We start from the raw sequence: 25,729 nt of genomic DNA, 5'->3' as shown, positions 1-25,729 counted from the left end.
TGGCCGCTCTGGAAACACTCTGTGGAAACGCTCCCCACCCACACTGCTTGGTGCCTCGTCTGAGCTGCTGTGACTTAGATGACCATAGTCACTAGTATATCATGCAAAAGCGCAGATTCCAACCATTGAAATACTTTGTATAGTTCAAGACTTACGGTCATTTGAAAATATCACTGCACATAAATGATAAATGGGTTATACTTGTATAGCGCTTTTCTACCTTCAAGGTACTCAAAGCGCTTTGACAGTATTTCCACATTCACCCATTCACACACACATTCACACACTGATGGAGGGAGCTGCCATGCAAGGCGCTACCAGCACCCATCAGGAGCAAGGGTGAAGTGTCTTGCCCAAGGACACAACGGACGTGACTAGGATGGTAGAAGCTGGGGATTGAACCCCAGTAACCAGCAACCCTCCGATTGCTGGCACGGCCACTCTACCAACTTCGCCACGCCGTCCATCATAATGTTACAGTTTCCATCTTAAAGATCTAAAAAAATTATTTGGGAATGTCCGGCGGACCAGATTGAAAAGTTTAACGGGCCGCATGCGGCCCCCGGCCCTTAATTTGCCCAGGTAATGTCTAGTTACACAGCATTACACACAGTGACTTCCTGTTCAATGCAGAGTCGGCTTCAAAATAAAAGTATTAACCTGGATTCTACCTGAACAACTAACAAAATGGACCCATTTTTTTAGCCTGATTTGCATACATCCAAAAGCTTTGTTGTCATATCAGTTAGGATCAGTGTTGGGTTAGTTACTGAAAACCAGTAACTAGTTACCGTTACTAGTTACTTTATTTCAAAAGTAACTCAGTTACTAACTCAGTTACTTACACCAAAAAGTAATGCATTACTGTGAAAAGTAACAATTTAGTTACTTATTTTTTTCTTCTTTTTTTTTTAAAGCTCCCATTAATGCCCTTTTAGCCTTCATTTCAGTACTGTTATTGCACTGGAGAATAATACAATCTGTTGATCAACTTGACATGCATTTGCATCACTGGACTCTGCTAAGCAATGTGGTCTACATACAACACACCCTCTTTATGTTTGTGTACTTTATAGTCTATACATTTAGAGTGATGTGATAATCAAACACTCTAGAAGTCTAGAATGAAAGAGTATATAAGAGAATTGACAGAGTGTGTGTACCTTCAGTGCTGAATGATGAGCAGAGGCAGAGTTTGGAGTGTCTTCTTTAGCTCGCTTTCCATGCTATCATGCTAATTAGCTGACTGAAAGCGGGTGACTCCACTGTAGAAATAGCCTGCATGTCTTCTACCACATACGCTGCAATGGCTCTATAAATGTTGTCCTGGCTAGCAGTCCCTCCGTTAAAATCCTTAAGTGGAGGTGAAGTGGCTTCGGAGTCTGTGTCTCTCTTTACTAGCTTCGTCGAAGCATGTTGCTTTTGTAGCTGTTTCAGCGGATTTGAATTGCTGTTTTGGGCAGTAGATAGGATCTTTGATCCAAGACACAACTTACATTTAACTAAAATGTTATTTTCTTTGTGCTCGACAAAAGAACAGTAGTGAGAATATCTCCATGTTGAGAAACTCGACTTCAGCTCCGCCATGATGTTTTGTTAGTAAACACAGACACGTCCCCCTCGCCCATTCCCACACCCACACCCAGACACACAGAGCGCGCCTCTTCTCTTGTCCCTGTTGTGACACGAGAAGATTCAGAAGGACAACACTGTAACTCTCCAATAAAACACACTCAGATCTTCTGTTTGTAGCCAATACTACATAAAAAATAACGTAAAATAACGCAGTAACGCATCATGTAGTAACGGTAACTGAGTTACTGAATATAAAAAATAACGCGATAGACTACTAGTTACCGCCGAAAATAACGGCGTTACAGTAAGTAGTCCCAACACTGGTTAGGACGTACAGCAAATTTACAGGCACAGCCTTAAATAATATAAAATATTATTTAAAAATAGGTAGCGCACAAGCAAATGTGACGAGTGCGAACATGCCACACTTAGACTTAGACAAACTTTATTGATCCACAAAGGAAATTGTTCCACACAGTAGCTCAGTTACAAAGGATGGAAAGGATAATGCAGGTATAAAGTAGACTAAAAATGTACCATAGTAGCAATATAAAATATAACATATATGTAGTATTTATGTATATTTGCAAACATTTTATAGTCCTTCCAGCTGGCTGTCATGTTACGCCTAGTGACCTTTGACCCCTCATTGTCTGTGCAGTCTTGCGCACTCTGGCTGGACACAAATCGAACATCACCAGTTTGGGATTTCATCCTGTTGGGTACTTTTTGGCCTCCAGCTCCACGGACACAAATATCAAGGTGTGTGCGCACCTTTTTGTGTGTGTGTGTGTGTACTGATTTGACCATGTAATATTCCACGCCGTGTAATGGACGTTGTCAGCTGTGGGACATGCGGAGGAACGGCCACCTCTACAGTTACAAGGTAAGACGCTCGCCGTCATGTCCTCTCGCTCTCCCGGCGTCACCTGACCGCCGCACGGTATCCCGCAGGGCCATACGCAGGCTGTCAGGAGTCTGGCTTTCAGCCCCGACGGGAAGTGGCTGGCATCGGCGGGGGACGACCGCACCATCAAGGTAGGCGTTTCCCGAAAGCGGTGTGGGACCGACGTGAATGCGGGATGTTGACCCGTCGACGTTTTGCGCCACAGTTGTGGGACCTGATGCAGGCCAAGACCATCAGCGAGTTCAACGCGCACGACGCCGCTGTCACCGCCATCCAGTTTCATCCAAATGAGTACCTCCTGGCGTCCGGCAGCGCCGACAGGTGACGACCTTTTTGCATGACATGACATGACATGACATGACATTCATTTTGTGCTACAGGTCCGTGAAGCTGTGGGACCTGGAGAAGTTTTCCATGGTGGCCTCGTTAAAGGGCGATACCAGTCCGGTCAGGTGAGTCCTGCTGAGAATGTCGGTTGTGGGGATATTGGGACTTTCCCTTTTAAGAGGGGTGACTCCTCCCAGATTTTTTTGTCCTAAGGCTGTCTAAAATGATGAGAGTTGACTAAATAAATAATGATAAATGGGTTATACTTGTATAGCGCTTTTCTACCTTCAAGGTACTCAAAGCGCTTTGACAGTATTTCCACATTCACCCATTCACACACACATTCACACACTGATGGCGGGAGCTGCCATGCAAGGCGCTAACCAGCAGCCATCAGGAGCAAGGGTGAAGTGTCTTGCCCAAGGACACAACGGACGTGACTAGGATGACTAGAACTGAAGTTTAGCAATGTATTCTACAAAACAGTAATAAATACAAACAATACAAATACCAGCGCTGAGAGAGAGTGAACCAAGCTATCTCAAGGTCGAACCAGTTGCTCATCTTTTCATACTTTTGTCCACACACAATGTGCCAAGGCAACAAAACTGAAAGTTAACTTGACGCGTGTGCCTAGCACACACACATTCTCCTCCTTTTCTCTGTACAGGCTAGTCCCTCATGACACCTTTAATAACAATATACAGTATGTGTGTGAGTGCATCAATAACGAGCAGGATGAGATCATCGTGTGTATCTCTTCAGTCAAAACGAAGGCCAAAACTAGTGATTATATGGGCGGTCTATTCCGCTTAAAGGTGGAAAATATTCCTCTAACAGACCTGACCTCTGACCTCGGGTGCCACAGGTGTATCCTCTTCAGTCCAGACGGAAGCTGCCTGTTTAGCGGCTCTACAGACTCTCTGCGTGTTTACGGCTGGGAGCCCGACCGCTGCTTGGACTCTGTGGCGGTAGGGTGGGGCCGAGTGTGTGACCTCGCCGTCTGCAACGAGCAGCTGGTGCGTAGTTTCGACCCTCTCCCTTCCTCAAAAAAACGACAATTGACGGCGGTTCTCGCCATCTCCTCTGCTGCCAGATCGGCGCGTCTCACCAGCTGAGCAGCGTGGCGTCCTACGTGGTGGACCTGAAGCGCGTCAAGACGACCCCCACGCTTCCAGGAGTCGTCCAGAACCAGCAGCCGTCGTCCGAGCCCAAGGGAGTGGCGCTACGCCGCAGCTACGAGCGACCCGTGACCGACTGCCGTGCTCAAGGGTGCGAGGAGGGCGGGACGGGCGATGTTTGCTGAAACAGGGGTTGGAATATTTGCGCTGTCGTCATCAGGGTGAAGCGCAGCTCAGATGCTGACAGGCGGAGTCCTGAAGGCGAGAGGCGGAGCCCTAGCGAGGACGAAGCGGACGAGAAAGTTTCTTCGGCTGAAATCCACAATGCGGAAGACTACAAGGAAATCTTCCAACCCAAGAACGCCATCTGTAGGTGAAAGGTCACACCTTTTTTTTCTGACAAAGGTCAAATTCCCACATGGAATCCTTCTGTCCCCAGCTCGGACTCCTCCCAAGATAGCAGAGCCTTTCCCCGCCCCCCCAGAGGATGGTGAGCCCAGCTTCCGGTGACATCTTCTGGACTTCTTGAACTCGCTCATCTTTTCTCTTTTCAGAACTTTCGTCATCGTTTGGACAACATATCCACAACTTGCCCGTTATTCCCGACAATCTGCAGGTCAGTGAATGTATCTAAATTGGAATGAATAAGAATTGTATTCTGCTTAAAGGTTTGGTTCTTTATCAATTCTCATTTGTATTAAAGGATTACAAAACAGTTGATTAGCATCAACTTTGTTTAGTCCAAAAAAATTAAAATAAAATAAATATATATATATATATATATATATATGTATATGTATATATATATATATATATGTTTGTATGTATGTATGTATGTATGTATGTATGTATGTATGTATGTATGTATGTATATATATATATATATATATAATATTTTTTTTTTTTTTTTTTTTAAATAACTATAATATAATAATAATGTATACAAGGGACAAGCAGTAGAAAATGAATGGATGTATATAGTATATATCAGGGATGTCCAAAGGGCGGCCCGCAACACATTTTTTAAAGGGCCACAGCACACTTTAAAAGTAAAATATATATTTGAAAAAAATTGGAATAAAAGAACAGCCAGGTGCGATGTAACGTGTAAATGTTGAATTATTGACACTAATAACACAAAGCTGCCGTATAGGCAGTGTTTTACAACTGACATTGCTAAAAAAAATTTTTTTACGTATAATCAACAAATAGATCTAAAGTTGATCCAGAGCAGGGGTGTCCAAACTACAGCCCGCAGGCCAAGTGCAGCCAGCCAGTGTCAACAATTTGGCCCGCGGGATGTCATGAGTTCAATAAAGCAAGGTGGAGCCCTTTCAAATTAGTCTTAAATACCAGGCGGCGCCTGAATACTACAAACCGCTTCCATTTTGTGGACCATTTGAGTAAATCAGGTCAATGACATTTAAATGTATGTTGAAAAATTAGCACAGCATATACTTACACGACACAAACAACCTTCCCTAGTCATGGTGCCAAAAAAATGGCAACTACCATAAAGGTCAACACACATGGTCACACATAACACAACCTGCTTACTGAACTTTGTGGATATTATGAAAAACGTCCGAACACCATAACACAATTATAAATTACAGCCATTTAAATCCATTGGAGTGCATGATAGGAAAATTGTAAAACACTAACTCCGCACTTATCCATGTTTGGCACATTTTAGCTGTTTGATGTTTTTGATTGATTACAAAACTTTAAGAAGGTCGTCCGGAAGTAAACAATGTCAGAGTCAAACTTTCACATACTTTTATTATTCATTTATATTAATTATATATACATTATATTAATATAATATGCACACACACACACACACACACACATATATATATATATATATATATATATATATATATATATATATATATATATATATATATATATATATATATATATATATATATATATATATGTGTGTTACTTAACATGCAGTCAGCGTTTAGCCCCCAGCCAAATTTTTTTTGCCCAATGCGGCCCCCAAGTCAAAAGGTGTGTACACCCCTGATCTAAAGATTTAAGTGTTGAAAGTAATACTAATATATATTGTTATATGTAATATATATAACTTTAAAAAAAAAAATATAGAACCAAAATAAAATTTGTTTTGAATTATTGGCTCCAATTACTTCACATCAAATATTCCACTTTGAACATTTTTGGGCGGGAAATGGTTCATGTTCTGTGTGTTTGCTAAAAAAACAAGGTTTTCTTTACAAAAAAATTACATCAATCTAAAAATGATCTACGGGGAAACAAATGACTTGTTTTTAACACTCTAATAATGACAGACCCTTTTGGGTCCCAGGGACCTTTATCGTTCATCAAAATTGAGGGGAGCTCTAGTGGTTACAACAAATAATGTGTTGGTTTTGAAAATTAAAAATATGAAAATGGCCACTGCATGCTTTCATTTTTCAGTGTGCGTCCTCAGTGGTTAAAGTTTGGACACCCCTGGTGAGACAAATACAAGCAAGTCGGGTAGAAATGTACACTGTGAAAGTTTTCAACCATCAACTATGAAAGTTAACCAATATTTTGCAGAAAATTAAGCATATCTGCTTTTTCAAGAAGAACATGCGATAGATACAGTGTTTCTGACTTATCACGGTGTCTCCAACTGTTCTCTTAGACAGGAAGGAAGCGTGCAACTGCCCGTCAGACGCCGTGTTGTCATGTAATGCATGAGAAGCATTCATTTTGTGTTCACAGTTAATAATAGCATGTTTTGATTGATAGCCAGGGTTAGTTTGTTAGTTATTGTGTTAGTTAATGTGCTAATGACGATGGTGTGTGTGTCTGCGTGAGACAGGTGTCGCCGTTGTCCACGTCCACGCCCATCCAGAGGGTGGAGCCAATTGTGGTCACCTGCACCAAAAACCCCGCCCCCTCAGGTCAGGTGTTCCCAGCCCCTGCCAGCAGAATGCCGCCACCGCCACCGCCTCTTCAGACGTCCGTCCAACCGCATCCTACAATCTTCCCCGTCAGCAGGAACGAGCCGATCGGCCTCAATGTGGCCGACTTCCTGCCTGTGAGTCGCCATCTTTATGGGCATCTGCCATGCGTACATTAGTGCGTTAAAGGGGAACTGCACTTTTTGGGGACTTTTGCCTATGCTTCACAATCCTTATGTAAGACAAGAACACATATGTTTTTCTTTTTTCATGCTTTCTAAATCGTAAAATTGGGCAAGTGTCAGGTTCAAACACCGAACTATCTATTACACAAGACAAGAAGAAGGAATCAAGCAGAGACAGATTTGAATTTTACTCATGAGGAGAGACGTATCGGGCTGTACACTCAGTTACAGTTTCCCCCTACGCTCTAAGGTACAGTCCCACATGCTCCTCTATTTATTCGGGAGGTCCCTAGTTAACATCACTGAAGCTGCAAGCAGCCCCAGTAGACACAATACATGATTTTTCAGAATGGAAATGTGCTGACACTCGTGATCTCGCCCTGTCTCCGTCCCGTCCGCGCCGAGGCACTCGATGTCCGTCCTTGGCTGTCAGCAGGCAGCATCTGGAACCAAACTGCTGACAAGAAAAAACTTGCAAAGCAAGACCACAAGTTGTGTCTTTGCACAGATAGAAAAGTACAACTTCAGCACGATTGATAATAACTATATCAACGGCCTTTAAGCATAAGAGTTGTGTGATAACTTATACATAATTATTCTAACAGCAAGTACGATGTTGCTAACAGTGCAGCTATTGGTAGTGCACTATTCCTCTAAAAGAAACATCCAAAGACCGTCAACAATACTCTGTTTGCATCTCCTGACCTGAATATTAACCAAGTATTAGCGATACTGTTATTATTAGTGCTAACACAGACAACTATTTTTAGGGGCGCCGTGATCACAGAGAGCTAACTGCTGCATGACCTTTGTGTTGGTGGAAGCCAACTCTAGATTATAAATCATGCTTCTCACCTGGATAGTAGAAGGTTGTGGATATAAACCCAGAAGTTGTTCAACTTTGACCTTGACCCAAAGATAGCGACAAAGACATGAAAACACGCTTGTTTGGAGCCCCTTTTTTTTTTTTTTTTTTTTTACCTGTGAGGATTATGATTAATTATTTATCTAAACAGGAAGATATAAACATCCCATCAGTCGGTATCTCAGTGAGAGCAGAGATTGTGCAGTAAGAGATTGTTCTATTGTGTTCGTAGTTTGTATTTCTTGTTTAGCACTTAGCAATACTGCTGCATGATGATGTTTCACTTAAGCTGGAAATGTTTAGCACACAGCCTCTAAAATTGTAGCTCATCCTCCTTATATTCAGACTCAAAAATATAAGATTCTAGATCAGGAGTTCTTATACTTTTTGGCTCGGGGGCCGCATTGGGTTAAAAAAATGTTGATGTCACGTTATCGATGGGAAAGTGCATTTTTAAACAATATGACTTGCCTGAGTGGCTAGGAGACACCGAGAGTGTCAAGCGGTAGAAAAAAGATTTGAAATGACAGATTTGAAAAAAAAAATTAAAAATTAAAAAATGTAAAAAAAAATTAGAATATATATATTTTATTATTGTTTTTTATTTATTTATTTAATTTAATTTATTTTATTATTTTTTTAACTTGGGACTTCCCGCAGTCCGGATTTTGGACACTGGCAGGCCGGATTCGTTGTTAGGGGATCCCTGTTCTAGATAATCAATTGTCCCAAAGTCTTTATCTCTCATGAAGTCTGCCATGATTAGTTGTTGTTATTTTTGTTGTTGTTGAAGGGTAGAGCAAACGTTGTGATGTGTCTGTAAAATTAAATACACCGCTGTATACCGGTACTTAAAATAGGCAAAATACGCAAATATTGCATGTTATTATGAATGTGCCTGTTACATTACATATTACAGATTGTATATGAAATGTTAGTGGAGATTTATGGAATATTTTTAGAGCACTTTTTAGGTTTAATAGAGCGACTCTCGTTGGCTCCATAGCTGACTTTTGCTAACATTTATTTATGACTTAGAATGCATTAAAAAATAAAAATATATGTGTTCTTGTCGTACATAAGGATTGTGAATGATAAGCAAAATAAAAAAATAATAGCAGATCCCCTTTAATGACGTCTCTTTTCCAAAGTCATCGCAGGACAAGAGAGCGCCGGTTCTGAGCGACGACGAGGCGCTGAGTCAGATCCGCAAAGGTCACGACACCATGTGCGTGATGCTCAGCAGCCGACACAAGAACCTGGACAGCGTGCGAGGCGTGTGGGCCCGCGAGGGCATCAAGGTAGTGTTGCTCGTCCTACCGCTCCCTCTTCGCCCCGCCTCTTTTGTTCGGTCGTGACCACTTCGTCTTTTTGTTTGCTTAGTGCGCTTTGGACGCTGCAGTTTCCATGAACGACCTGTGCATCGTCGTGGATGTCCTCAGCATCGTCAACATGCAGCCGTGAGTAACACACACACACACAATGTAGTAAACATGGCTGCCATGTTGTTGTTGTTGTTGTTGTTGTGGTCAGGGCACTGTGGAAACTGGACGTGTGCATGACGAGTCTTCCTCAGATTGACAAACTCTTGCAGAGTAAATACGAGAGGTGAGTGAAGCAAAGGTCATAGGTCGTGCGTTGCTGCTGACATTTGTGTTTTCTTTGTCAGCTACATGCAGTGCGGCTGCACGTCACTCAAGATCATCATGAAATATTTCTGGCCGCTCATCTCCGACACGCTCAGGGCGGCGCCGTCGGTGGGCGTGGACATCACACGCGAGGAGCGGTGAGCTGCCCCCATACTGTCGTCCACTTTAATAATTGTCTCTCCAGTGAGAACTGGATCATCATGGCAAAAATAATAATCACAATTATTTTAGGTGGAATTGAAATCACGATTAATACCACAATTATTCACTCATTCCAGTGTTGGGTTAGTTACTGAAAACCAGTAACTAGTTACAGTTACTAGTTACTTTATTTTAAAAGTAACTCAGTTCCTAACTCAGTGACTTACACCAAAAAGTAACGGAAAGTAACTATTTAGTTACTTTTTTTTTCTTATTCTTTTTTAAAAAGCTCCCATTAATGCCCTTCTAGTCTTCATTTCAGTGCTGTTATTGAAGTGGAGAATAATACAATGTGTTGATCAACTTGACATGCATTTGCATCACTGAACTCAGAAAGCAATGTGGTCTACATACAACACACAAAGACAAAGATATGTTTCCAAGAGCCAATTTATTTCAGGCCAGAACAAATTGACAAAACTATTTTAAATAGCTGCAACATAACATACAAACCGCATAATAACAACATAGCTGTAAACCTGGCTTCACCTAAGGACGGCACACGTGATATACACAAAGCCGAACAAGGCAGATTTGAATTGTTGTTTTGGGCAGTAGACGGGATCTTTGATCCAAGACACAACTTACATTTAACTAAAATGTTCTTTTCTTTGTGCTCGACAAAAAAAAAAGAAGTGAGAATATCTCCATGTTAGACACTCGACTGCGGCTCCGTTGTTAGTAAACACAGACACGCGTTAGGACGTGTTTCGTGGATGAATGAGTGGTAAAAATGATTCCCAAACAAATGTTCCCTCTTTTCACAATGACAGCATTTCACTCACATTTGTTGAAATTTCCCTGATGGTCGGCGTTTAACAGCGAATACCAATTATTGGTCAATTCTGATCTCATTCGCCCAACTTTTTTTGTGGAGTTAATGATTATTAATTAGGCATACTAGTGTTGTGTCAAATAAAAAGTATGGTAGCAATTAGAGATGTCCGATAATGGCTTTTTTGCCGATATCCGACATTCCGATATTGTCCAACTCTTAATTACCGATTCCGATATCAACCGATACCAATATATACGGTTGTGGAATCAACACACTATTATGCCTAATTTTGTTGTGATGCCCCGCTGGATGCATTAAACAATGTAACAAGGTTTTCCAAAATAAATCAACTCAAGTTATGGAATTTTTTTTAGGGGGTGTTGGGGGGTAGGGGGTAGCGAGGGGGTGTATATTGTAGCGCCCCGGAAGAGTTAGTGCCGCAAGGGGTTCTGGGTATTTGTTCTGTTGTGTTTATGTTGTGTTACGGTAGGGATGATGTTTGATAAGAAATTATCGAGTTCGAGCCTATTATCGAATCCTCTTATCGAACCGATTCCTTATCGATTCTCTTATCGAGTCCAGATAGGTTGTTGTATATGGAAAAAAACACACAATATTTGGTTTAACAAAAGCTCACTTTTATTGTATAAGAAAAAAATAAAATCTAATAAATAAATAAATATTGACTGTTACCCCCCTAAAAAAATAAAATAAAATAAATAAATATTGACTGTTGTAACCCAAAGTATATTAAGTGGGATTTTTCAGAGAAACAAATATATACATTAACACAAAAACAAGCTGTCTCTTTGATCACTATAAGTGTATAAATAATAATAGAGTGTTAAATAAAATCAGTCCCTTGGGCACAAAACTTAAAATAATACAGCTCTCCAAAAAGTGCACTTCTGCTGCTATTTGACATAACTGTTTGCTATGATGCTTTGACATTTTTGCACTTTATTTCTTTATTGAAAGAAAATTCTATGAAGAGAAAAGTTGTTTGCAAATGTGGTTACAATGCTAAAAAATGAAAAGTTAAAGCTAAAAAAAGAAATACACTTTATTGAGTTAAAATCTTTCTTTATAGGGGAAAAGATTTGATGTTATTAGCTAGGGAAAATAACAACTACACTACCCAGCATGCAACGGGAGTGACGAGCATGCGCGGTAGCCCCGAAAAGTGTTGTTGCATGTCGCCACCCGGCAGCTGAGAATGAGGTTATGAGCACGCTGTGGAAGTAAACGTCAAGAAATCAGCCAACACGCCTCGTCTGCATTATTTATAATTAGACAGACAACGCATAAGTGTGATTTTGTTTTGTTTACAAGGCAAGAAAAACAAAAGTTAAAAAAGGGAGATGTCATATATATGTACTATGTGCTGCGGTTGCTTTAAGTTGCGACAGCTGCCGTAAAGGAGGTGCGTTGCTAGCCTGGTTGCTATGTTTCCGGTTGGTCGTAAAAGTGTTCGTCATGTGTTTGTACCCTGCTCAAATCTCTCAGTAAAGTTATTCATTGGATTATACCTTTTTGTTTTGAACTTTATTACACCTTGGAGCGCGGTCCATTGTTTTTCCTGCTTTCCCTATCTGCGCCTAATGACTGAGCTACGTGACGTCCCGTCACGGGACGGGATTCGTTCCGAGGGATTCGAATAAAGAACCAACTCTTTTTCTTTACTATAGTGGTCTCGATAACGGGTACCGGTTCTCAAAAAGGGATGCGAGTCCGAGGACTCGGTTCTTTTCTTATCGAACAACCGGGAAAACCGGTTTCGAGTATCATCCCTATGTTACGGTGCGGATGTTCTCCCGAAATGTGTTTGTCATTCTTGTTTGGTGTGGGTTCACAGTGTGGCGCATATTTGTACCAGTGTTAAAGTTGTTTATACGGCAACCCTCAGTGTGACCTGTATGGCTGTTGACCAAGTATGCCTTGCATTCACTTGTGTGTGTTATGTGACTGGGCCGGCACGCAAAGGCAGTGCCTTTAAGGTTTATTGGCGCTCTGTACTTCTCCCTACGTCCGTTTTAAAAAGTCATGCATTTTACTTTTTGAAACCGATACCGATAATTTCCGATATTACATTTGAAAGCATTTATCGGGCGATAATATCGGCAGTCCGATATTATCGGACATCTCTAGTAGCAACCACGGTGAAGTACCAAACTTCTAGTAGACGTGATCTTGTTTTCACTCATACGCTCCCCATCTGTTTCACCGTTACAAGCTCAGAAAACTGCATGTACGATGCGAGGCCCATTATTGTTCTGTTTTTTTAAAATTATGATATTTTTATGATTGTGAGAAGCCGAAATCGTTAATAAGAATTTGAATAAATGTCCATCCCTACCCTGACGGTGACTCATGTAACTCCGCAGACACCATAAGTGCAGGATGTGCTACAAGCAGCTGAAGAACGTCAACAACGTGGTGAAGAACAAGGCGTCTCAGGTCGGCCGCCATGGTTGTGCCTTCAGGGAGTTGCAGCTGCTCTTGGCGCCGCTGGACGATGCGCTTTGAAGAAGAAGAAGAAGAAAACTTTTAGGAGCTTTGCATTCTTTGAATAAAATTAAAAAAACATTTGCAGACGAGGACAAGGAGTGTTTCTTCCAGTCTGAAGACGACTTTGCTCTGTGGACAAAAGTCCTCGCCTGGGAGAGCCCGTAATCAAGTCTTCTACATAAAAGCAATGGAGGACTGATTTTTGTAACTGAAGACTTCTGGATGGCTCTCGGGCTACGTGAATACAACACTCCCAGGACTTCACCACCCATCAGGGTGTGTATTCACCATCATCGCCTTATTCTTCACAAGTCACAGTGAAAGAAATGAAGGGAAATATCGTTGAAGCAGAGGTATGGCTTCCACAACTTCTTCTACTGAGCTTCAGTCATTGTTTTACCAAACACAAAACCAGTGAAGTTGGCACGTTGTGCAAATGGTAAATAAAAACAGAATAGAATGATTTGCAAATCCGTTTCAACTTATATTTAATTGAATAGACTGCAAAGACAAGATATTTAATGTCCCAACTGAGAAACTTCAGTTTTTTTTGCAAATAATTATTAACTTAGAATTTAATGGCAGCAACACATTGCAAAAAAGTTGTCACAGGGGCATTTTTACCATTGTGTTACATGGCCTTTCCTTTTAACAACACTCAGTAAACCTTTGGGAACTGAGGAGACCAATTTTTTTAAGCTTTTCAGGTGGAATTCTTTCCCATTCTTGCTTGATGTACAGCTTAAGTTGTTCAACAGTCCGGGGGTCTCCGTTGTGGTATTTTAGGCTTCACAATGTGTTACACATTTTCAATGGGAGACAGGTCTGGACTACAGACAGGCCAGTCTAGTACCCACACTCTTTTACTATGAAGCCACGCTGTTGTAACACATGGCTTGGTATTGTCTTGCTGAAATAAGCAGGGGCGTCCATGATAACGTTGCTTGGATGGCAAAATATGTTCCTCCAAAACCTGTATGTACCTTTCAGTATTAATGGTGCCTTCACAGATGTGTAAGTTACCCATGCCTTGGGCACTAATACACCCCCATACCATCACAGATGCTGGCTTTGGAACTTTGCGCCTATAACAATCTGGATTGTTATTTTCCTCTTTGGTCTGAAGGACACGACGTCCACAGTTTCCAAAACAATTTGAAAAGTGGACTCGTCAGACCACAGAACGCTTTTCCACTTTGCATCAGTCCATCTTAGATGGCGGTGTTTCTGGGTGTTGTTGATAAATGGCTTTCGCTATGCATAGTAGAGTTTTAACTTGCACTTACAGATGTAGCGACTAACTGTAGTCACTGACAGTGGTTTTCTTAAGTGTTCCTGAGGTTATGTGGTGATATCCCTTACACACTGATGTCTGTTTCTGATGCACTACCGCCTGAGGGGTCGAAAGTCACGGGCATTCAATGTTGGTTTTCGGCCTTGCCGCTTACATGCAGTACTTTTTCTAGATTCTCTGAACCTTTTGATGATATTACGGACCATAGATAGTGACATCCCTAAATTCCTTGCAATAGCTGGTTGAGAAATGTTGTTCTTAAACTGTTGGACAGTTTGCTCACACATTTGTTGACAAAGTGGTGACCCTCGCCCCATCCTTGTTTGTGAATGACTGAGCATTTCATGGAAGCTGCTTTTATACTCAATCATGGCGCCCACCTGTTCCCAATTAGCCTGTTCACCTGTGGGATGTTCCAAATAAGTGTTTGATGAGCATTCCTCAACATTTTCAGTCTTTTTTGCCACTTGTGCCAGCTTTTTTGAAACATGTTGCAGGCATCAAATTCCAAATGATCTAGTATTTGCAAAAATAACAAAGTTTAACAGTTTGAACGTTAAATATCTTGTGTTTGCAGTCTATTCAATTGAATGTAGGTTGAAAAGGATTTGCAAATCATTCTGTTTCTATTTACGGTTAACACAACGTGCCAACCTCTCGGGTTTTGTGTTTTGTATTTGCCAGAACCCAATAACCAGTCCTCTTTTTTTGTATCAATATTAACATTAAATAAATATTTGTAACAGAAAATATTTTAAGTGCATCAATTTGCCTGAAATTCTTCTTTTAATCCTTATTCAAACTACAAACATTTTTTAACCGACTTGAACCTTTTAGACTAGAGACTTCCTTTTATTGTCATTCAAATTTGAACTTTACAGTACAGATAAGAACGAAATGTTGCATTAGCTCGTTGAAGTGCAGGATGAAAGCGCAGTAAGGTGCAGATATAAATAAATAGATTACTGTACAGTTAAATATATTGCACTTTTGCATATTCATCCATGTTTATGGATGTATGTTATATTGTCTTTATATTTCAGCGAGTTAATCTGTTTTTGGGGGGGAATTGAGAGGATTATTATGATGCGTTCAAGAGTCTTATGGCCTGAGGGAAGAAGCTGTTACAGAACCTGGAGGTTCTGCTACGGAGGCTGCGGAACCTCTTTCTAGAGTCCAGCAATGAAAACAGTCCTTGGTGGGGGTGGGAGGAGTCTCTGCAGATTTTCTGAGCCCTGGTCAGGCAGCGGCTTTTTGCGATCTCCTGGATACTGATACTGAAAAATAAAATAAAACTCGTTAAATGATAATACATTTTTATCTATTCGCATCATTTACTCAGGAGCAGAATATTTAAAACAATTCAACCCATAGGCGCTGATCTACATTTCTGCCAGTGGGTGCTCGGTGTGTGTTTATTAGTGTTGTCCCGATACCAAAAGTATTTTGTTACTTTTCGGTACTTTTCTAAATAAAGGGGACCACAAAAGATGTCATTATTGGCTTTATTTTAACTAAAAAATCTTACAGGTACATTAAACATATGTTTATTATTGCAATTTTGTCCTTGAATAAAATAGTGAACATACTAGACACCTTGTCTTTTAGTAGTAAGTAAACAAACAAAGGCTCCTAATTTAGCTGCTGACGTATGCAGTAACATATTGTGTCATAAAATAATAAAATAGAAAAAAAACAAATGTAGAAACTAGGGGTGTGGGAAAAAATCAATTCGAATTCGAATCGCGATTCTCACGTTGTGCGATTCAGAATCGATTCTCATTTTGAAAAAATCGATTTTATTTTTAATTTTAATTTTTTAATTTTTTTAATTTTTATTAATCAATCCAACAAAACAATACACAGCAATACCATAACAATGCAATCCAATTCCAAAACCAAACCCGACCCAGCAACACTCAGAACTGCAATAAGCAGAGCAATTGAGAGGAGACACAAACACGACACAGAACAAACCAAAAGTAGTGAAACAAAAATGAATATTATCAACAACAGTATCAATATTAGTTACAATTTCAACACAGCAGTGATTAAAAATCCCTAATTGACATTATCATTAGACATTTATAAAAAAATTAAAAAAAGAACAATAGTGTCACAGTGGCTTACACTTGCATCACATCTCATAAGCTTGACAACACACTGTGTCCAATATTTTCACAAAGATAAAATAAATCATATTTTTGGTTCATATTGTTGGTTCATTTAATAGTTAAAACAAATTGACATTATTGCAATCAGTTGATAAAACATTGTCCTTTACAATTATAAAAGCTTTTTACAAAAATCGACTACTCTGCTTGCATGTCAGCAGACTGGGGTAGATCCTGCTGAAATCCTATGTATTGAATGAATAGAGCAGGGGTCACCAACGCAGTGCCCGCGGGCACCAGGTAGCCCGTAAGGACCAGATGAGTAGCCCGCGGGCCTTTTCTAAAAATAGTTCAAATAGCAGCACTTACCAGTGAACTGCCTCTATTTTTGAAATTTTATTTATTTACTAGCAAGCTGGTCTCACTTTGCTCGACATTTTTAATTCTAAGAGAGACAAAACTCAAATAGAATTTGAAAATCCAAGAAAATATTTTAAAGACTTGGTCTTCACTAACTGACAAAGAAACAGATAACAGATTTGGTGTCCAGTTCAAAGTGTGACATGATTTATTTAAAAATTTGAGAGTTGACTTTTGTATTTTACATGAGTTATTATTTGTACAAACATGGTGCAAAGTAATTCATGATTTGTTCAAAAATGTTAGTGGCTAGCTAGTTAAAATGGGATATTGTGATTTCACAAGACTGTCTTAGAAGTGATCATTTGAAAATGTTCAATTTGAAAAATGTGCACTTAGAGAAAATATAAAAATAAAGTGTTGCATATTGATATTTATCTGTTTCTATATATATTTATTGTGAGAAATCATTAAGATGATCAGTGTTTCCACAAAGATAAATATCATTAATTATTAATAACAACATAGAGTTAAAGGTAAATTGATCAAATTGGCTATTTCTGGCAATTTATTTAAGTGTGTATCAAACTGGTAGCCATTCGTATTAATCAGTACCCAAGAAGTAGCTGTTGGTTTCAAAAAGGTTGGTGACCCCTGGAATAGAGAATCCTTTTGAATCGGGAAATCATCGTTTTTGAATCGAGAATCGTGTTGAATTGAAAAAAAAAATTGATTTTGAATCGAATCGTGTCCCCAAGAATCGATATTGAATCGAATCGTGGGACACCCAAAGATTCACAGCCCTAGTAGAAACACATTTTTCCAATGGAGTTCAGGGTTTGCATCGTGTATTCAACCAATTGCAAGCGCTGCATGAAACTCTAACTACAAAGATGGTGGTCAAGTTGACTTAAGTCTTTGCATCTTACCGTTTCGTTATTTCATCCGTTGAGTGTATATATTACAATGAAATAAGTTATTGTGCAGCGATACGGCTGCCATCTGCTGCCAGCCACAACAGGAGCAGCTGATTGCACCTGCCTGATTGTAGTAGCGGCATACAATCTGGAAGGTGCTTAAACGTCATCTTTAAACACTGTCACGTGTGACGAGGGTTACAGTTGAATTGCTATTGTGACAGCCATTGGACACAATTAAAACAGCAGTTTCTTTCATTATAAAAATTCAGCTCGTTTTTATACTTGGCAAACTGATCTTGCGGGCCTGGTTAAACCTGTTCACGGACCTGGTACACCCCTCGGGGCCGTGCGTTTTCACACATTCGGTTTGAATGGACCTCAGTGCTTTGTGTGAGTCGGCAATTGTAGTCAATACATTGACCCCCCCCCCAAGCCCCTCATCACTACAGTATGAAGTATAGACGATAAAACATTAGATAATATGAACCACTCCTACTTTGTTGACTTCCCCGGCGACCTTAAAGTTTTGTAATCCATCAGAAATTTTAAGCAGCTAAAATGCGTCAAACATGTCGAAGTGTGGAGAGAATGTTGTGCAATTTAAACCCGTCAGGCTTGGTCGTGTATTGTGCTGAGATATTTTTTTTATAATGTCTAGTTTAGTGGGAAAGGTTCAAACACTGATGACATCTATTAAACAAGACAAGAGGCAAAGAATCAAACAGAGACAGAATTAAATTTGCACTCAATATTGACGAGAGACGTGGCGACTGTCCTCTCGGCACAGTCTTCAACCACGCTCTGCCCCAAGATTGAACTCCTCCTTCTTTATTTGACTTTCTCCCCCCACCTGGCCACAGCTGCTTTCAGAGGGAAGTGGGTCGTAAACAGCGTTGCCTTCAGTTACCGAACAGTTCAAAGAGAGTTCGTAAAATACTTCAAAAAGAGTTCCTCTGGAAGTTGAGCAGATCCTGCCATCTGTCCGCTTTGAAGTCCTCGGGCCAGAACAACATCCTTCTGTTGATTACCATACATGAGAGAACACAGTAACACCATCTTGCTTCCCCCTTACACAGTGGAGTTTTACGAGCTTTACTCTTGGTAGGTTTCAAAAGACAGCCTTTTGTCTTCTTATCAGTAACACAATGTAATACAAAGTTTTTGTGATAATTTAGAAACAATTATTCTAACATGTGGTTCTGTACCACATATGTTAACTTTCTTCATTGTTTTTTGATCGATCAGACCATGGGTGGGAAAGGTTTGACTGGTGCTTATATTGCTACTATGCACTTCTATTGTGGTCTAATGCTCATGGCCATGTCCTGGGCATGACGTTAAAGTGCATCCGGCAGTGGAGGTTCCTCTATGGCAGTGGTCCCCAACCACTGGTCCGCGGACCGATTAATACCGGGCCGCGCAAGAAATAAAAAAAAATAAAAATGTTATTATTATTATTTTTTATATTAAATCAACATAAAAAACACAATATATACATTATATATCATTATAGATCAATACAGTCTGCAGGGATACAGTCCGTAAGCACATATGATTGTATTTCTTTATGAGAAAAAAAAACATCCCCCCCCCACGGTCCGTGGGACAAATTTTCAAGCGTTGACCGGCCCCCAGCTACAAAAAGGTTGGGGACCACTGCTCTATGGGGTCTTGGGGCACTAGGACATACTTGCCAACCCTCCCGATCTTTCCGGGAGACTCCCGAATTTCGGTGCCCTTCCCGAAAATCTCCCGGGGCAACCATTCTCCCGAAATTTCTCCCGATTTTCACCCTGACAACAATATTGAGGGCGTGCCGTGATGGCACTGCCTTTAACGTCCTCTACAACCTGTCGTCGCATTCGCTTTTTCTCCATACAAACAGCCACATGTTGTACGCGGCTTCTACAGACACACGCAAGTGACTGCAAGACATACTTGATCAACAGCCATACAGGTCACACTGAGGGTAGCCGTATAAACAACTTTACCACTGTTACAAATATGCGCCACACTGTGAACCCACACCAAACAAGAATGACAAACACATTTCGGGAGAACATCTGCACCGTAACACAACAGAACAAATACCCAGAATCCCTTGCAGCCCTAAATCTTCCAGGCCACAATATACACCCCCGCTACCACCAAACCCCGACCAACCCCCATCTCCCGAATTCGGAGGTCTCAAGGTTGGCAAGTATGCACTAGGACAGGGGTTGGAAACCCAAAATGTTGAAAGAGCCATATTGGACCACAAATACAAAAACAAATCTGTCTGGAGCCGCAAAAAATTAAAAGCCATACTATATACAGATAGTGTGTCATGAGATATAAATTGAATTAAGAGGACTTAAAGGAAACTAAATGAGCTCAAATATACCTACAAATAAGGCATAATGATGCAATATGTACATATAGCTAGCCTAAATAGCATGTTAGCATCGATTAGCTTGCAGTCACGCAGTGACCAAATATGTCTGATTAGCACTCCACACAAGTCAATAACCTCAACAAAACTCACCTTTGTGCATTCATGCACAGCGTTAAAAGTGTGGTGGACAAAATGAGACAGAAAAAGAAGTGGCATAAAACACGTCCTAGAAAGTCAGAGAAAGTTGTACATGTAAACAAACTACGGTGAGTTCAAGGACCGCCAAAATTAGTAGGACAAAACGGCGCTCGCCAAATCCTCGAATCAGTGAAGCATGTTTAATATAAACAGTGTGCTTTATAACAATTAGGGAGGTTTGTGTCAAGTTTGTCCTCCTACAGAAACCATATTAACACAAAAAATATATTTTTTCCCCCTCATCTTTTTCCATTTTTCATACATTTTTGAAAAAGCTCCAGAGAGCCACTAGGGCGGTGCTAAAGAGCCGCGGGTTGCCGACCCCCGCACTAGGAGGTTAACCCCTTTACTACTGTTACCCCAGGTGGCCCTTGGCAAAGGCCTAGTACCTGACTGCCCCCTAGCCAGGGATACGGTGAAGACCTCAACGGCGGAGCAGGCGGAAGACGGTAGATTTAAGAACTACCACAACGGCTGCGATGGCGGAAGAAGGCTGCAGCAGAAAAGGGTCCCCAGTCGTCTTGGACTCCATGCCCCTGGACCCTAACCCGATTCTGTCAAGGATTGTGTGGTGACTGTCTGTGCACCAGTCTCCACACCTAAAACAAAGTCACGCACAGGGATCCTCCATAAAGGGATACACCCCTACCAGGAGGATCGTCATACTCGTTCGTGTGACCGCCGATAAGATAATAAATGCTCATGGTCAATGACTAATGTTGGAAGCAGATCAGAATCATATCCATATTTAAGTGTTACTTCTTTCTAAACTCCTATAGTCATATAAAGAATAGCTAGTATTCTTCCTTCTTTTGAGTCTCATAGTAAGGTGTCAGCCTTCTAGATTGGAATGTGTCAGAGTAGAGATAACTCGGAGTAGTCTAAACAACGGGAGTGGGGGCGAGGGACAGAGGGAAGATCACAGCACTTCTGTGGGTTGGGGGAGACCGATCTAGACTGGGCGAGGGAACGCTGGTGTACTGGGTTGGTCTCACGTTTGTCCTCTAAGCTTGGAGAATAAACCACAAAATACCAACTACTGCCTGGTGATTGAATATAAACATCAGCTTATTGCCATAAAAAGAATCTGGGAGAGACTAGCAATTTGAATTCCCCATTGGAGGAACGCTGGTCAAACGCAACACTAACAATACCCAACACCTCCGTCCGATGGCAGCTCATTTGTCGCTAAGCTAGGGAAAAAGTGGTGGTTTTCATGCAGACGATCAGGAATCGCAGATGGATGCACGTTAAATGAAAGCAGAAGCAAAGACAAATTGTCTGAAGCTTGGGAGTTTATTTAAGTGAAGGAAATGCTGCTCATGTTAAGCCCTCGGAGAAGCAAACCATCACTTTGGGATCTGACATGCCACGGAATTGAACACCGAGCACGACCCGTCGTTCCATGGACCCCATGCTGGACAAAGACAGGAGACAACATTCAGTGTGATGCTGAGACAGACCTTAAGTGAGATGTTTAATCCAATTTACATCCAGAGTTCATCCACACGCAGTTCTCTTTGTTGTGAAAGTTATCAGGCTGACCTTCACGCCACGGGGCAGACTCCAGTGGTCCACTTCCATCGATCCAATTAAAACCAGAAAATCTCTGCCGGGAGGTTGTCGGGAGAGGCGCTGAATACCGGGATTCTCCCGCTAAAAACGGGAGGATTGGCAAGTATGCAGGGTGGTTTCATATTTTCCTCAGAGTTGAGTGATTCTATATTTAGGGACCGAGTCCCTTTGGGACAGAGGACCCTATTGAATTTGAAGCGTTCTATTATTATACCGCCGCCTCTTTGAGCTGTAATTTGACCCCCTTAACATGCTTCAAAACTCACCAAATTGGACACACACATCAGGACTGGCGAAAATTGCGATCTAATCAAAATAGGGACCGAGTCCCTTTGGGACAGAGAACCCTATTGAATTTGTTGCATTTTATTATTATACCGCCGCCTCTTTGAGCTGTAATTTGACCCCCTTAACATGCTTCAAAACTCACCAAATTGGACACACACATCAGGACTGGCGAAAATTGCGATCTAATCAAAAAACCAAACCCCAAACTCAAAATTGCGCTCTAGCGTCCCCTAGGAAGAAAACACAGACAAAACTGCCTGTAACTCCCAGTAGGAATGTCGTAGAGAGATGAAACAAAAACCTCTATGTAGGTCTCACTTAGACCTAGATTTCATACACTGACAACCCCCAGCAAAAATCAACAGGAAGTTTGCAATTCCCCCTTCAAAACAAAAGTTGTGTAAAAACAGTCACCTTTTTTCAAACATTATCTCCTCTGAGCGCGTTTGTCGTGTCGGCTTCAAATTAGCACAGGAGAGAGATTGAACCCTTCTGATTAAAAGTTGATGAAAGAGTTTTAATCACTGCTCCGGTTTGGATTTTATGAGCCCTCAAAGTCGGTCCCGTCCATCGCTGCTTGCAGCTTTAATTTTTTAATTGTCTTTGTTCCAAAAATGAAACTGTTACTGACTACCACAATTTATTTTCTTTAATTTCTTGTAGTGTATCTTAAAGCCAGGACGTTGCCATTTGAAATTACTATAGTTTTGTGTCGTGTATGGTCCTGGTACATGTTAAGAGAGGTCCGGCAGTACGTCTCCACCTTGAGCGTTGGCACAGAGAACAGACGACGCATACACAAACATCATCTCTTCTAAATGTTGAGTGGAAAGAAGCTAATGAGCAGGATATGTGTACCAAAGGAGTTCAGCATTTTTTGTTTTGGCAAAGCTCTTGTATTAAAACTCAAAAGGGGTGGAGCTGTGTCCACCCCTTTGGGAGCACATATACCAGCTAGTCAAGAGTATATGTACAGTCGTGGTCAAAAGTTTACATACACTTGTAAAGAACATAATGTCATGGCTGTCTTGAGTTTCCGATAATTTCTACAACTCTTATTTTTTTGTGATAGAGTGATTGGAGCACATACTTGTTGGTCACAAAAAACATTCATGAAGTTTGGTTATTTTATCAATTTACTGAAAATGTGACCAAATCTGCGGGGTCAAAAGTATACATACAGCAATGTTAATATTTGCTTACATGTCCATTGCCAAATTTCACTGCATTAAGGCACTTTTGGTAGCCATCCACAAGCTTCTGGTTGAATGTTTGACCACTCAAATTGGTGCAGTTCAGCTAAATGTGTTGGTTTTCTGACATGGACTTGTTTCTTCAGCATCGTCCACACGTTTAAGTCAGGACTTTGGGAAGGCCATTCTAAAACCTTAACTCTACACTGTAAAAAAAAATCTTATTTTTATGGTTAATTTACTCTAAATTTCTTCTGTAATTTTTCTATTTTTTTTAAATAGTTTATAAAACTGTAGAATTGAAGACATTATCTGTAAATAAACAATCCGCCTGTTATTTTAAGTAATATGCCAGTAATGACAAACTGTATATTTCTATTTTTTTTTACAGAAAAATACCAAATTAATTATACACAGCATTTTCTGTTTTCTTAAATTACTTTAAAATTCATGTAAAATTACAGTAATTATCTTTCATTAAATATGTAGCTTGTTATATAAAAGTCTATGTCCGTACTAACAATCTAACACAGGGGTGTCAAACTCAAATACAGAGTGGGCCAAAATTTAAAACTGAACAAAGCCGCGGGCCAAGGTTGAACAAATTAACCTTTTAATAGGGACCCAAACAAGTTTTGCATTGAATATTGAACAAGCAAGGCTTACATAACTTTATAGTGACATGCAAAATCCAGTTTCAAATAATAATAATAATAATAATAATAAAATATCAATGGCATATCAAATAAAATGTAAATAAAAATTGAATGCCTCTTTTCTATGTGCAGCCTTCTGAGGTAAATATCAAAATAAACTTTTTCCACAGGCTAATAATACATTTGAAAATAAAATAACAATAATGAAAATACACCCCCGCTACCACCCAACCTCCTCCCCCTCACCTCCCCCATACACAAACACCTTGTAGCGTCCAGGAAGAGTTAGTGCTGCAAAGGGTTCTGGGTATTTGTTCTGTTGTGTTTATGTTGTGTTACGGTGCGGATGTTCTCCCGAAATGTGTTTGTTATTCTTGTTTGGTGTGTATTAGCAGTGTGGCGTGTATTTCTAACAGTGTTAAAGTTGTTTATACGGGCATCCTCAGTGTAACCTGTATCGCTGTTGATCAAGTATGCGTTGCATTCCCGTGTGTGTTAATTCAGAAGCCGCATATATCTTGTGACTGGGCCGGCACGTTGTTAGAAAGGATGAAAAGTGGACGTGACGACAACTCATAAAGGACATTAAAGGCAGTGCCTTTAAGGCACGCCCCCAAGACTGTGGTCCCGGTGGACTACGAGATATAATGACTGATGAGCACCTTCATTCGATAATGAAGGTTGCCTCAGCTCAAAGCCTGATCCCCGACATTAATGAACTAGCGTCCAAGAAAAGATGGCAGGTATCTGGCTTGGGCACATCAGATTAGATCAGTGTGTTGCAAACTGAGCAGTTTAAAGTCCTGAATGGTTGGTTTATTCATTGTTATTTTATTTTCAAATGTTGTTATTTTATTTTCAAATGTATTAGCCTGTGGAAAAAGTTAATGTTGATATTTACCTCAGAAATCTGCAAATAGAAAAGAGGTTTTCAATTTTTATTTAAATTGTATTTGATATGCCCTTGATATTTTTTAATTATTATTATTATTATTATTATTTGAAACTGGATTTTGCATGTCACTATAAAGTTATATAAGCCTTGCTTGTGTAATATTCAATGCAAAACTTGTTTGGGTCCCTATTAAAAGGTTAATTTGTTCAACCTTGGCCCGCGGCTTTGTTCAGTTTTGAATTTTGTCCCACTCTGTATTTGAGGTTGACACCCCTGCATTAATCTATCATTAATCATCTTTCATGTTTTCCTCCTCCTTACTAGCATTGCATACTGCATTCACAGCACCAGCGTTCAGAAATGTGGGCGTGTCTGTGCCTGCTAGGAGGCTTGGAAATGATGGAATATTTGCATACTTTCTAAATGTTTTGCTTTAGATTTAGCCTTTAGCCATCTAAATTTAACAATGTAACACATTTTTGGGGCAGAAGGCGGGGTCCGTGGGTGAATAATGTAAACTCACTACACTGGTAGTTTTTAGTGCTTCCACAGCGAGATATAAGTTAGAGCTTTACACTACTTTACATTAGAAATGGCAACAGCAGAGGATGAATGTCCCATAACAAGAAGATAGAGGAAAAAGAAGAAGTTTAACGACTACGGCATCGGCAAGGACTACAGTGGCGGACATGCGCAAATTTTCAGGACTCATGCAGATCTCAAATACACATCAGCAGGTACCAAAAGGTAAGAAAAGTTGTTTTTGCATAATATTGTGAAACAAATCGCCAGATAATGTCTGATAATGGGTGCCATTTTGCGGTT

At 40.5% G+C, this 25,729-nt stretch overlaps 1 protein-coding gene across 1 annotated transcript in view; it reads left to right on the top strand.

The window, feature by feature from the left end:
• LOC133662601 (katanin p80 WD40 repeat-containing subunit B1-like) overlaps positions 1 to 15,002 on the top strand; it is a 22,244-nt gene extending 7,242 nt beyond the window's left edge. The window contains exons 5-20 of the mRNA XM_062066718.1: positions 2,237 to 2,337; positions 2,420 to 2,461; positions 2,530 to 2,613; positions 2,688 to 2,803; positions 2,863 to 2,934; positions 3,678 to 3,828; positions 3,906 to 4,081; positions 4,151 to 4,299; positions 4,370 to 4,420; positions 4,485 to 4,546; positions 6,770 to 6,988; positions 9,053 to 9,202; positions 9,285 to 9,361; positions 9,435 to 9,509; positions 9,571 to 9,687; positions 12,914 to 15,002. Of these exons, the coding sequence (XP_061922702.1) occupies positions 2,237 to 2,337; positions 2,420 to 2,461; positions 2,530 to 2,613; positions 2,688 to 2,803; positions 2,863 to 2,934; positions 3,678 to 3,828; positions 3,906 to 4,081; positions 4,151 to 4,299; positions 4,370 to 4,420; positions 4,485 to 4,546; positions 6,770 to 6,988; positions 9,053 to 9,202; positions 9,285 to 9,361; positions 9,435 to 9,509; positions 9,571 to 9,687; positions 12,914 to 13,055 (1,784 nt within the window). The 3' untranslated portion in view covers positions 13,056 to 15,002. The remainder of the gene's footprint in view (positions 1 to 2,236; positions 2,338 to 2,419; positions 2,462 to 2,529; positions 2,614 to 2,687; positions 2,804 to 2,862; positions 2,935 to 3,677; positions 3,829 to 3,905; positions 4,082 to 4,150; positions 4,300 to 4,369; positions 4,421 to 4,484; positions 4,547 to 6,769; positions 6,989 to 9,052; positions 9,203 to 9,284; positions 9,362 to 9,434; positions 9,510 to 9,570; positions 9,688 to 12,913) is intronic.
• The last annotated feature ends 10,727 nt before the right edge of the window (positions 15,003 to 25,729 follow it).

Source organism: Entelurus aequoreus, linkage group LG02, assembly GCF_033978785.1.
Source record: "Entelurus aequoreus isolate RoL-2023_Sb linkage group LG02, RoL_Eaeq_v1.1, whole genome shotgun sequence".
Classification (NCBI taxonomy): Eukaryota; Metazoa; Chordata; class Actinopteri; order Syngnathiformes; family Syngnathidae; genus Entelurus; species Entelurus aequoreus.
The sequence above is the reverse complement of the archived record's forward strand: the minus strand, read 5'-3'. Positions and strand labels throughout refer to the sequence as shown.